The sequence below is a fragment of the Dipodomys ordii genome, unplaced genomic scaffold, assembly GCF_000151885.1.
Source record: "Dipodomys ordii isolate 6190 unplaced genomic scaffold, Dord_2.0 Scaffold67, whole genome shotgun sequence".
Taxonomy (NCBI): domain Eukaryota; kingdom Metazoa; phylum Chordata; class Mammalia; order Rodentia; family Heteromyidae; genus Dipodomys; species Dipodomys ordii.
Window position 1 is genome coordinate 5,855,935 of NW_012267283.1, and position 14,685 is coordinate 5,870,619.

Consider the following 14,685-nt stretch of genomic DNA (forward strand, 5'->3'; position numbering starts at 1 on the left):
TTTAGATATGGCATGCAGCTTAAAATAGAGAATATACCTAAAGAAATAACTTCAAACAATCTACAGAGAATAATATTTGCCATACTTTTTAAGTTTACAGAGTAAAATGTAAAACATAATCCCAGTAAGAACTACTTAGATCAACATCAAAAGAGCTTTAGGGATGAGTGCCAGTGGCTCATATCTGTAATTCTAGCTACTCAGGAGGCTGAATGAGATCTGAAGATATAGCAATTTGAAGCCAGCTCAGGCAGAATAATCCATGACACTCTTATCTCCAATGAACCACCAAAAAGTGGGAAGTGAAACTGTGGCTCAAGTGGTAGAGTGCTAACCTTGAGCAGAAAAACTAAGGGATATCTCAGACTAAGTTTGTTGCAGATTTGACAATGGTTCAGCACTATTGTATACTTGCAAACTAAGGGATGGAAAAGCTCTTAGAAGAAATTTAAACTATCTGAATAAGAAAAAGTTGTTTGCACATGCATTTTTTAAAAGATTAAAAAGCACATATGTCCATTCCTACTTTAAATGTAAAGCAGAAATACTGGGTTTGGGCAATAGCATTCATCAAGTGACTATTTTCTCAAACTAACACGTACAGTATAATATTTGCCTACATGAACAAAAGTCACAAGTCAACAACTTTGCAATAAAATTTACCTCGCTGGAACTGGTAGTTTGGGGCAAAGAACAGAAGATTTTGAAGATGTAGTATACTCAGAAGGCTTCAGGTTGTAGCTACATAGTGCTGAGCCTGTTAAAAGGAAAGTTAAATGTTAGCAGGTAGAAGAGAGCAGTCTCTTAGCAGTTCTCTTCAGTTTTAGATGTTCAGGCTAACATATTCACCTTGCAAGCATTATAGAACTCATAAGAATCTGAATTTTATGTACACATATTTTATTGATAATGTTCATTACAATAAAGTACCAGAATGATTTTTATTGAGTATCTGCCATATGTCGGGTTCCATGCAAAAAGGCATGGATGTGTAAATCACTTACTATGCTTTCATAAGGCAGGCATTATTACATCTATATTGCAGGAGGAAATGGAAGCTAAGAGTTAAGGTAAACAACCTGTCTGAGAACAGAGACCTAGGAAGCTGAGCTGGGATTTGGCTCCATGTCTCTGACTACAAAGCCAATGGTCCACTGTACATTCTCTCATCCCTGCACTTTCCATTATTAAATATTACAGCACATACATTCACATAATATGTTACTTCTTATTTGAAAACAAGGAACACTCAACTACAAACCAACTAAAATATTGACAAAACTGATCCTCACTTTTCAAAGTGTTTTTTAAAATGGGAAGATACTTTATTTTTCCTTTCATGCATTTTTATTGTTATCATAAAGGTGATGTATAGAGGGGTTAGTTACATAAATCAGATAAAGAGTACATTTCTTTCTGAACAATGCCATCCCTTCCCTAGCTTTCTCTCAATTTTCCTTCCCATCCCTTCCTAGAAGTTGTATAGTTCATTTTCAACAAAATGTCTAGTGAGTACCAATGCTGCGTTTGTTCACCCTCTATCCCACCATTTTTGTGCTCCCCTTACTCTCTCAAAGACAGATAAATGAACGAACAAGACAAAAAGAAAACAAAAATAGCAACAATAAATTCAGCCTTAGATTGGTCTATTTTTCTGATTATATGGCTATACAGATTTAAGTAACATTGAAAATTCAAATAGACACAGTCTAGTGTGTATTATGTTGCAGACCTGTTCATAGCTACTCAGTATTGAGGACATCACTATATAGTAGTAGCTGCAGTAAAAGCGAGGAGAACTAGACTTGGCTCTCATTTTGTAGAGTCATCTAATGCACTATCACATGAACTGTTTATACATTTAGCTGAAATTACTTCCAGATTTCTAAACTGGACAAATATTTTAGTATCACATACAAATAGAAGAGCTTTGCATTTTTATATTGATAACAGACTTCTACAGTGTACCTCCAAGAACACAATAGGTGGCTACAGTGATAGACCATGACACTGAATTAAGTGTGGGAAAGTCATGTGATCATCAGAAAGAAAGGGAGGTGACTACAGGACAACAAAATTAGCAGTGAATTTATTTCATTTGTATCTTGCTTGATCGATCCAACTAATTTTTGGAAAGCCGTAAACAACCATTTAATTCAACAATATTCTCTGAAACTAGCAAACCACTTGTGGGTGTTTAAATAATGAGGGCCATAATAACATATTTACATAAATATAGAAAGCATATATTTTAAACAATGATACTTAAAGTGACAACAAGGCAAAAAGATTTCTAAAGACATACTGGAAAGTTTCATGGTAGCTTTCTCCAAGCTTTCACATCTTTTGATAAATTCAATAGGAGAGTAATTTAAAAATTATTTTTGACTGCTCTTTTCCATTTGAGTGAAATGTTTTAAAAATTAAGCATGTGGACTGGGGATGTGGCTAAGTGGCACAGCACTTGCCTAGTAGGCTTGAGGCTCTGGGGTTGATCCCCAGCACAGGAAAACAAAACAAAACCAGAAAGAAACTTAAGCATGAATAGTATTTCTCTCTTCTAAAATTATTATCTCTCATGTTTGAAAATAATGTCACTAAGTTCTATTTACAGTAATTTTTGACAGAACTTAACAGCAACAACAAGCACATATTTGAAAGAAATTCTAAAACAGCTGGAAGACTTATTTTAGGATTGCAGATGGAAAAGTAAAGCAACTGTGCCAATAACAGCAGAGCGGCCAACGTGACTGTCAACTTCTTGATCTGAATTGTCATTGGATTTCCTTCAGTGTCCAAGCTGGAATCAATTTGCACAAAAAAACACTAACTAAAGCACTTTGTGTAAGTGTGGCTCAACACATGACTTCATCTGAATTCAGTGAACACAATCTTTAGCCTAGCCCTTCCTTTATTTAAAGAAAGGAGGTCAGCAGGTGTAACAGGGTGGAATTGTATACTTTCCCAGGGTAATACTCAATGGAGGGATAATAGCCTTATCTCTGATGGTCTTCTGGGACACAGGCCAGTACTAAATAGATCCTGTACTAAATAGATTAAAGGGAAAAGATCTCCACAATGCATTAGTAGCAACAATCCTAAGAAACTTTACATATACAATGCTTTCTGCTCAAAAAACTGATGGGCAGAAGAGGCTCAATAAAAAACACTAACACTGCAATGGCAATTTTTTTCATTGTTGTTTTTCTTTTCATATTTATTAGTGAATATATTTTCAGTGGACATTTTAAAATTAGCATTTTAATGGTGTTAGAATAAACAATACTGAGCATAAGATGTTTGGACATAAAAAAAGAGTAAAACTTTCAGTTTTCATTCAAACACGAAAGCAGGTAAAAAAAATATATTTGAGTAATAAAAAGTAAAAAACGCAAACCAAAAGCTTATCTAAAGCTTATCAGAGGCAGTCCAAGCAATTCAGTCAATGTTATTCAAAGGCTATCAAAATGAGCAATCTTAGGAAAACTAAGTTGGGTATACAAACATTTATCACAGTAAATGGTTGCTACAGCACCCAGAATGTTTAACTACTACAATTTTTCAAATGTCTTATAATATTTAATTATTTATTATTTAACTCAATATCAGTTATATCAACTCCCCTAAGAGTTCATTCCATCACTACCCTCCAAAAGTTATACACTGAAAAAAAATTAAGTTAGGTTTCTGAGGTCTTGCAGGGAAATCACTGGCATATTTACAAATAAAATTTTTTACTTTAAGCCACTGTACTTAAGAGTGTATTTAGGAAATAGTAAGCTTCCATACAAAAATTACCGAGAAAGCACATGTTCTACAATGTGCTAAAACAAAACAAAAACAGAGCTGGGCATCAGTGGCTCATCCTGTAATCCTAGCTACTCAGAAGGCTGAAATCTAAGGATCCTGGTTCAAAGCTAGCCCAAACAAGAAGGTCTGTGAGATTCTTATTTCCAGTTAACCAGCAAAATGTGGCTCAGATGGTGTGGTAGAGTGGTAGCCTTGAGCAACAAAGCTCAGGAACAATGTCCAGGTGCTGAGTTCAAGCTTGCCAGGACTGACAAAAAGAAAAAAATAGAACAGAATATTTCAAGCAAAAGCATACAACAACATCAAAAAGCATAAAACTATTTGACATTTGGCTCTGTTATAAAACAGCATTTTTTTGTATCTTTATTTAATCTATCATTTCTCTTGGTGTGCTCTGAGAACCCAGTTTGTATGCTATCCTGAGTCCCCTCTAGTACACAGGGGCACCCAAAGCTTCCTGTTGAATAAAAGACCAGTTGTTAATCTCTGATAGTTTAGTAATAACATGTTTGTTATACAATATTCATCTACTTCTCACAAATAATGAAATACACTATTTAAAAGAGTATTTGTCAACTTTGTATCACATGACATCCTTGGTTACACAGGGCATCCTTTGTCTCTACCTTCTAGGTTCCAGGAGTTTCTCCTGGTGATGGCAATCAAAAGGTCTTGAGATATTGACAAATACTCTTAGGCAAGCAAAAGCTTGCTTATAAACATACTTGGATATCAATGGACCAAAACACAAAATAACTTAAAGATACAAAACAGTTGATAGGTTGAAAGCTATTCTCTTTTTTGCCTTAAAATTGTATTAATTTACCATCAAATAATATTTGTATGATACATTAAAATTAAGTGAAAATAGACCCTCAAAATATGATTTTAGAAACTTGCAATGAATGAGCAGAAAAAATGTCTCAATGCAAAACAGTTTTCTCCATGAAAAACCAGTTCTACTTCCTTGTGAAGTATAATGACTTTAACTTTTTTTCTCTAGTTAGGAAACTGCTGTATATTTATGTGCTGGAAGAAAGAAAGACATTTTTCCCATCTGAATTTCTAGCAACATGAAAAGTATGGTTGTATTTGCAATTTCCTAAAAGTACCTATTGAAAAAAATTAGCCACCAGGGGTATGTGACATCACCTGTCAAACATCAGTAGCATATATTAGGCACACGATTAAATTTTGTTAAGTGAATTAACTTGAACTATATGTGAGATTTGCACTAGGTAATCAGCACGGAGAAATCTGACTACTGCAAGCTCCATAAAGGGAGAGACGGTACTTTGTATCTATGGCACATACTCAATGTGCACCAATTATTTATTCAATGATTACTTTAACTTGTATTAGCAAATGTGAGCATTTTTTCCTTTTTAAACCAAGCATCCTTGCTGGTCTCTAACTTGAGCACAATAAAATCAGTTGCTAGAGTTGATCATTTTGTTGATTTAAAATGTTATAAAGTCCAACCTTTCGATTGATTGTGACAGGATAAAATCCAGACTAATTTTTTGGTTTAAGTTACAGAGTTAGTGACTGAATTGGGAATATACTGATCATCTATTGATACTGACTCTTAACCTAACAACTAGATAATGATAATCAAAAGACAAATTAGTATTCGTGAGTAGTACTTTTTTATCTGCAAGGATCACATGATTTGTCAAAACTTTAAATGGCAAAACAATAATCATTAAGAAAGCACAAGCTGTACAGCTTCACTCATGATGTGGCAATGATCCAAACCGTAGATCATCAACCTCTCAGAATTATGCAGAATATAGTGACTAAAGAAACGCTTTTAAATGGCAGTGCTTTTTCATATGGCATAAATGGGATGCAAGTGAGATTTCTGCCACAGTTCACCATCATATTAGGGAAGACAAAAGAGTATACATGTATAATAAAGTAATTTTGTAAGAGTAATGGAAAGGAATAAAAATGATGTGAAATATCAGCCCCAGCTGAGGACATTTACCTCGCCTGTAAAGCACACGTGAGGCACATTTAGAAACTGCGGGATAGAATTCAGATAACAAAATGATATGCAAAACATCTGGCACTGAGTAGGCATCAATGAAAGGTATGCTGAAGTCAGACCCTGGGCTTTTGTTACCTGCGAATATTCAGATGACCATGCTCAACCCTGGGGAGGAGAATGAAATAGTTCCTGGGAAGAGAAAGGAGAAGTGTCTGAGCAGGCGGTCTTCCCTTCCTTTGCCACCTGTCATGGTGAGTTTGGACTGAGGTAGAAATGCATTCTCGACCTCCCTACCTTGTATGCATTTCTTGTGTTTTCAAAAATAACGACAATGGTATATATACACAATGGAATTCTATGCCTCCATCAGAAAGAATGACATTGCCCCATTTGTTAGGAAATGGAAAGACTTGGAAAAAATTATATTAAGTGAAGTAAGCCAGGCCCAAAGAAACATAGGGCCCATGGTTTCCCTAATATGCAATATCTAGCATATGTATGAGTCAAGCGGAAAAGGTCAGATAATGTGATGTTAGGAAAATGAACCCTTAGATATGTATTTTAATGTTTTTTTCTTTCATGCATGTGTTTCTAACAAATTTATAAGATTATCTCTTTGTTGCTTTGTATGTCCCTCCCCCACAGTATAACCCCTGCTTTCACTATATTTGATGTCAGTATAACTTGTGGAGGAGATGGGGAAAAACCAGTTGTTTAAGGATACAGGTGGACCTGTTGCAACAATGAGAAGTACAAGTTGTCATGTCCAAAACGAGCTTTACAACGTCGGTGTGGGGGGGGGGGAAGGGGGAGGAAGGAGAAGGATTGGGACTGGGGGGGAGGGGGAGGCTGGGAAGGGATGTGAAGGGTAAACAAAGGAGGAGGATGCAATGCTTGGTAAGAAATGTACGCATTATCCTGCCCATGTAATTGTAACCCCTCTGTACAGTATGTTCACAAATAAAATAAAATTAAATTAAAAAAAATAATGACAATAGAGCAGGAAAAAAATCTGTTCAAAAAAACTTAGAGAGAAAGATGGCAGGAGGAGGATGGAATTCATGTCCTGCTAAAAATAAGAACTCTTACAGATGCTCATACCGGATCAATTCAATTTTCTCTGTAGGGCATAAGGTTAGGGAAGAGAATGCACAGGAGGGCTTGGGAGAAGAAAATGTATGATTGATCACTGGGAGAAGCTGTATAAGAGAGATAAATGAACCAGATGAATTATTTAGAAATTAATAAAAGAACTGATTTCACAGCAGTTCTAGTGAGATTGAAGCTAAACAGTTTACCTGCCTGTGGAAACTCACATGGATACAGAATTGAGGTTAAAGTGTGAGGAAAGAATGAGAAATTATTAAGCGGCAATAGAGATAGATAGAGAAATCAAACCCATCGTTGGATGTTTAGTACTGAGTTCCTACGTTAGGGTACAGATATTCAGAGATGAACAGAGTAGATGCCTGCCCCCAGAATATTCATACAAGACTGCAAAAAGATGATAAAGAATGGACAATAAGTTTGGTACTCAGTCTGTATATTTGGAAACTAATTTTTTGAATGTCATTTTAAAATTGCCTTCTTTGTTAGCCTTATGATTTTCATGTCATGTGAATTATGAACTATAAGAATAAAATGAACCTTTGTATACCTACCACCTGATTCACATATTAGAATGTATGCTTTTTTGTTCATCTAAATTCTCCTGCCTGCCTTCAAAGCTCTTTGTAAGACAGCCTGTTTACAAGTTAATCTAATTTCCACGTACTTCCTCCGAACTCTCTATTCTAGTCAGACATGTTTGTCAAGGACTCTCCACAAACTCTTTAAGTATCCAAGAAAAAACCCTTCCCTTTTCTATCTAAAAAACAAAGATTCCAGGGAATCTTTTATTTCCCTAATAAATATAGTTCATATGAACACTGCTATAGAACCAAAGAGTTTCCCCCTATAAAACTTTAAATAATTTCTAAAATAACGAAAGTTCATGTGAATGAATGGTTGTAAGTGCTGAAAAGTATTTCAAATGTCATGCACACTTAAAATTCTTTGAAAATAATTTATATTATCTTTTCACTCTTGTAAGAAACTTATTATTTTACCCTGTTCTTTAAGATTTAGAATTAGCATTTAAAAAGTTACTCCATCACTCAAGATCCTCTGCTTTACGAACACTTTAAAATATAAAACACACATAAGACTGTCGATCTTACTTATTTGTAAGTGTACAGTTCAGTAATTAAATACACTCACACTGTTGCAGACTGTCACTACCTTCCATCTCCAGAATTCTTCATCTTACAAAACTGTAACTCAATATTGAACAATAACTCCCCACTTACCCTCCTAATTTCCCCTTCTTACTCCCATCCAACTGTTTGTCTCTATTAACTCCTCAATGCACTTCATATATGTGGAACTCTAGTTTTGCCTTTTTATAAACGGTTTATGTTGCTTAGTGCAATGTCCTCAAGTTCCATGCATAATGTAGTAGGTTACTGAGATTCATTCTATTTTTTAAGCTAAATAATGTACTTTTAACAGTTTGTATATATTACATTATCTTTATTTTCTTAATTTTTTTTTTTTTTGTCAGTCATGGGGCCTCAACCCAGTGCCTGGGCACTGTCCCTGCCCTCTTTTTGCTCAAGGCTAGTACTCTACCACTTTAAGCCACAGCACCACTTCTGGGTTTTTTTTATTAGTTAATTGGAGATAAGAGTCTCACAGGGACTTTAATGCCTGGACTGGCTTCAAACCATGATCCTCAGATGTCAGCCTCCTGAGTAGCTAAAATTACAGGCTTTAATCACTGGACCCCAGGTACATTATTAATCTGCCCATAGACATTTATACTGCATTTGACTCCTGGTTGTGGTGAATAATGCTGATGTGAACATGGATGTGCAAATATTTCTTCAGATCCTGTCTTCAAATCTTTTGTATATATATTCAGAAATGGGATTGCCAGATCATATGTCAGTTTTATTTTCTTTTTTCTTTTTCCCTGTGTGCTGGGAACAGGGTTTAAATTAAACTCAGGGCCTTGGGCCCTCTAATGGCTTTCTTGTACATGGCTGGTGCTCTACTACTTGAACCACACTTCCAGTGTGGCATTTTGTTGGTTAATTGGAGATGGAGTCACATGGACTTTTCTGCCTCAACTGACTTCTGTGATCTTGAGCCCTGAGTAGCTAAGATGACAGGTGTGAAGCACCATGCTATTTTCAACTTTTAAAGGAACATGCACTCTTTCACATTCCCACAACAATAGGTTAGGGTTCCAGTTTCTCTACAGCCTCACCACCACTTTGAGATTTTCTTTTTTAATGATGAAGTGTCCCAGGATCTGAATACTAATACCATGAGAGAGAATGACTTGCATTTTTCCAAGTCCATTGCTTGATTTTTTTTTCTGCTCTGTTGATTTTGTCCTCCTTGAGTGAAGAAAAAGTTTTAATTCTGATATGATTCAAATTTTAAATGTTTTATTTTTGGTGTCATTTGATGCCACTCAAGAAATTATTATAAAATCTAGTGCTATGAAGCTTTTCTGTGTTGTCCTCTGAGTTTAATGACTTTAGCTCTGAGGTGCAGGCTCTTTCATGTCTTCTAATCATTCTGTTTTATAGATTTGAAAAATTCCCTCCCAATCCTGAATCATCTCTGCAAGAGACTTCTCTCTGGAGAAGTCTGTATTTCACAGCAGAAATACTTTACCATTGGACATAGATGGAGTAAAGATTTATCTGTTCCTTCCTAGTCAATGTGTGCTTAGGACGATAATAAGGATGTTATAAAAGCCAAAAGGTATGTGTGCTAAGTGCAAAAAGAGGACAAAAAAAATTACGACTGGAATTACATCCGACCAAGCCCTGTTTTAAGTCACCAGTCCACAGATCCTCATAGATTCTTTTAAGAAACTCAGAAATTTCAACTTATGGTTGCTTTCAAAAAGGTTGTGAAGGTTAAAATGTGTTTGCGACTTTAACCAAGTATCATTATTCCAAAATACTGTGAAATATGTGAAATTTATGCAATCACCTAATATCAATTTTTTTAAAAAAGAAGAAAAGTGAGAGAAGCAGAGGTGGGGGAGGAGGCGGGGGGAGGGGGAGAGAGTGCTGGGTTAGGGGGGAAAAAAAGGTATTGTTAGGCCTTTATACTAAACGCTTCCTCTCCATTTAGAATTTGACTTTTCGATTTGCCTTTTAAAGTTATTTCTTGCTCTAGTATCTGTGTATGCTTCTTTCCTCCCTCCATCCCCCAAATAGGGTCTTACTATATAGCCCAAGCTAGCCTAGAACTCATCTTTCTTCTTCAGCCTTTAGAGGGCTTGGATTACAGGCTTGCACCATCACACACAGCTATTGTTGTGTTTCTTGACACTGCATTAATTTTTTTTTAAATACCTATCTTATTGACTTACTTTGTATACAGCTGACTCCAAAACCTGAAAGTGCTTTTGTAGCTGGGCACCAATTTAAGAAATCTGTTTTCTGAAATAATGTTTATTGATTAATACTTGTCAATCATATCATTTTTACAAGACATTAGGCGATATAAAAAGCTATAAAAGCCACATGCAGGGACTTCTTGAAGCAAACCTGAGTAGATCACACAGAATTACATTCATTTAGAAAGCTTCTAGCCTTGAAACAAAGTGTGCCCAGGGGAAGGTAGCTGCAACAGAGCGGACAAGGAACTAGCTCTAAACTGGCCCTCCAGATCATATAGACACTTTTTATTCATTACCAATTATTTCTCAGCAACAAATTAATGTTGACTAAAAACTCAGGGAACACCCATATGGCAGCTATATCCTAAAGGCGATGGAGAGAGAGATTGGAGGTAGGAAGCCAATTGTACAATACTGGTATAATAGTAGCAGCTAACGTCATTTTAAAAAATGTATCCTTTCTCAGACACCATGATAAGCATTTCTCGTATATTGCCTGTGATAACCATTTTCATGAGGAATATCAGATAAAACATTATCCCTTTATCATAGATGGGGAAAAATGAGGCATGGACAGGGCAAATAATTTGCTCAGGGTTATTAAAGAAGAAGGAGCTACATTTTGTCTGAACAAGTCACTTTTTTTTTTTTTAACTTTTTGTGTTGGTGCAGGGGCAGGGACTCAGGCCTGGAAGCCGACGTTTAGCTTTTTTGCTCCAGGCTGGCGCTCTTATCATTTGGATGACACCTCTACTTCTGGCTTTCTAGCAGTTATTTGGAAATACAAGTCTCATGGACTTTCCTGCCTGGGTTGGCTTTGAACTATGGTCTTCAAATCTCAGCCTCCTGTACAGCTTGGATTTCAGGTGTGAGCCACCAGTGCCCAGTGTCCACAGCCTATACTCTTAACCATTCAGCGAAATCACCTACCAGGCATGCCTAAGATTTTGGAAATACTTCAAAAGAACAACTCATCTCTCCTTATGGAACCTCATGAATCTGATAACTCTAGAATAAAGCTTAGTAAGGCACACATAGCGGTATCATGTGGGAAGAGAAAACACAACATTGAGCAGTAGTCAGCACCTCTTCCTTCAATGCCACCACATGCCCAGAATTCTTCATGCAACATCTCATTCAATCCTCATAAACTGTGAAAAAGTATTATTTTTCCATGTACTTTTTTTTTGATAAGGAAATCTAGGTTCAGAAAAACTTTACCTTTTACCTCTTATCAAAGGACCAGTCAATGATAGAATCATAATTGAAATCCAGTGCTACATTAACCCATGCCCTCTCTACTCCTCATGCTGAGGACACGGAATGGTACTCTCATTTCTGCTGTCAGACCAGTATCCCACCTGAAAGACTAGGGCCATGCTGGTGTGTGCAGAGACGTTCCTGGGCTGTTTCCTACACAAAGCTAGACCTTATACCTGGTAGAGATCCCTAGAAATCAGAATTAGTCTTGCATTTGGGCAGGACAGAGGCAGGCCTGGGTGTCCTAAACACAAAATATAAAACTTCAAGGAAGTTCCAAAGAATGGGCATGACATACCATCCACATGAGGACCCTCTCTGAAGAGAAGCTGAGGCAAAATATGTATTTCAGGATAAAAGTCAGATATGAGAATCTCAAAAGATCAGGGCTAGACTTCAGGAAACTGCCTCTGCCCACTTTCTCAGCTAATTCTAACACAATGAACTTCAGAGTTTCTCAACACTACTTTTAGATAAACAGTCATGCCTTAATAGTCATTTTAGAAAGCACAACCCAAAATTATAAACAACCAACACATTGAAAATGGCTGATGATGGAATTTTTATTCTACTTTGGTATATTTCCCCCAAACTTTAAAAATTTCACACACACAGACACACACCATTTTAAGAGGCAAGAGGGGAACAACAACAACAACAAAAAAACCCCCAGCACATTTCACATAGCATAGACTAATTCCTAAATATTCCGCACCTATTCTGGATTCTATAGAAATAGTGCTGCGCATTCATAGTCTCAGCCACTCAGAAGCTGATGCAGGAGAATCACTTGACAGCCCTTGCAGCATTCCATACTACATCTCAAAGAGAGAGAAAAAAAAATACTGCCAGGCATCTGTGGCTCACACCTGCATTCCTAGCTACTCTGGAGGCTGAGATATGAGGACTGTGGCTCAAAGCCAACCTGGACAGGAAAGTGCAGCTAGGTGTGGTGGTATACACTTGCAATCTCAATAATTCAGGAGGCTGAGGTAAGAAAAGATAAAGAGGGGCTGGGAAGGTGGCTCAGTGGTAGAGTGCTTGCCTTGCATGCATGAGGCCCTGGGTTCGATTCCTCAGCACCACATAAGCAAAAAGAAAAAACCTGGAAGTGGCACTGTGGCTCAAGTGGTAGAGCGCTAGCCTTGAGCTGAAGAGCTGAGGGACAGCGCCCAGGCCCAGAGTTTAGGCCCCACGACTGGACCCCCCCCCCAAAAAAAAAAGATAAAGAATTTAAGGCTAGCCTAAGCTCCAAAGCAAGACCTTGTCTCAAAACAAAAACAAAACAAAAATATTCAATAGGCTATATATATTATTTTTATTTTATTATTTTTGGTCAGTTGTGGGGCTTGAACTCTGGGCCTGGGCGCTGTCCCTCAGCTCTTCAGCTCCAGGTGAGTGCTCTACCACTTGAGCCGCAGCACTACTTCCGGTTTTCTGGTGGTTAATTGGAGAGAGTCTCACAGACTTTCCTGCCTGGGCTGGCTTTGAACCGCCATCCTCAGCTCTCAGCCTCCTGAGTAGCTAGGATTATAGTACAGGCATGAGCCACAGATGTCCAGCTTTCAATAGGCTATTTTAAAATCACCTGACATATTAAGAAAAAAAAAGGTAAATATCTAGAGCCCAGAAACATACTCAGTCAAAGCTTCTTTGGAGGGATGCAGAAATCCAGCCACTTTATTTTGTTTTGCTCTGTGAGTAAAGGTGCGAAATACTCCTTTTTGTTGTTCCCATCTTAGGGGTTGCACCAAGGCCTGGGGGCTCTCCCTGAGTTTTGTTTTGTTTTCTGAAGGCCAGAGCTCTGTCATTTGAGACATACCTCTACTTCTTGCTTCTTGGTGATTAATTACAGATAAGAGTCTTTCCAGTCCAGGTTGGCTTTAATCCACAATCCTCATATCTTAGCCTCCGAGTAGCTAGGAATGCAGGTGTGAGCCACAGGTGCCTGTGGCAGTATTATTTTTCTTCTTCTCTTTGAGATGAAATATTGGTATGCTGCAAAGGCTTCCCGAACTCATTTCAAGTGATTCTCCTGCCTCAGCTTCTGAGTAGCAGGAGAAATAGTGCTGTGCATTCTGAATGCACAGCACTATTTCTGTAGAATCCAGAGTTTAAACAAGCTCCCTAGTTTGATTCTAGTATTTTTAAATTAGGAAATATAAAATCACTTCTTTTAAAGGTTCTTTGGTGACATATAAAATACTAGAACAAATTTATGCTAGAATACACATAGTTAATATTTAACAGTGGGAATGGTTGAGTGTAGGTTTGAATGGCCTAGAATCTCACCATTTATCTCTGCAAACTTCTGGACATCACTCAAGGTTTTCAATTCTTGTCTTGGACATGCTGCTACACAGAGTGCTACAGACTTGATCTTCCGGTTTATCAAGTCCAGATTACAAGGATCCAAAAAGAACACATACCTAAAGCATAGAGAGAAAAACTGAGATATTATTTGGCAAAACACATTCTGATTCACCATATATTTGACTAAGCCTAGAAGCAAAGAACATCTCCTTGGTATGCTTTCACAATAAATACTTGATAAATCTAATCAGGTGTAAACTTGTAGAAAGTAACTACTTGTAAATATTAACAGTGATAACGGCATAATTGAAGGACTCCATGTTTTCATAATCAACTTTTCTAATATCTATATTTTTATAATTTGCACATACATTTTTTTTTGTTTTTTATTTTTATTTTTGCCAGTCCTGGGGCTTAGACTCAGGGCCTGGGCACTGTCCTTGAGCTTCTTTTGCTCAAGGTTAGTACTCTACTGCTTGAGCCACAATACCACTTATGGCTTTTTCTGTTCATATGGTACTGAGGAGTCGAACCCAGGGCCACATGCATGCTAGGCAAGCACTCTACCACTAAGCCACATTCCCAGCCCCGCACAGGCATGTTTTATTATGAGAAATGATTTTTTCTAGTTTGTTTTGTCAAATTTATACCAAAAAATTAACACAATATCTAGCATGAATTACAGTTTTTATATAAATTATATACTCTAATTATATGAATGTATAATTACTAAATGAACTCATAAATATAATGTATTATATATTAATTAATTATATGGAAGTGATAAGTATAAAAAATATAACTATACTTCAGTCATTTCTGGGTGTTAAATTTATTTTCTTTC

General features: G+C 36.9%; 1 protein-coding gene across 2 annotated transcripts in view; it reads right to left on the reverse strand.

Moving 5' to 3' along the window:
* Positions 1-14,685, reverse strand: part of Slc44a1 (solute carrier family 44 (choline transporter), member 1) — a 163,588-nt gene that overhangs the window by 79,173 nt on the left and 69,730 nt on the right. For both annotated transcript variants that reach the window (XM_013023310.1, XM_013023309.1), the window contains exons 5-6: positions 13,821-13,957; positions 664-757 (exon numbers count right to left, since the gene is read on the reverse strand). In XM_013023310.1, coding sequence (XP_012878764.1) covers positions 664-757; positions 13,821-13,957 — 231 coding nt within the window. The remainder of the gene's footprint in view (positions 1-663; positions 758-13,820; positions 13,958-14,685) is intronic.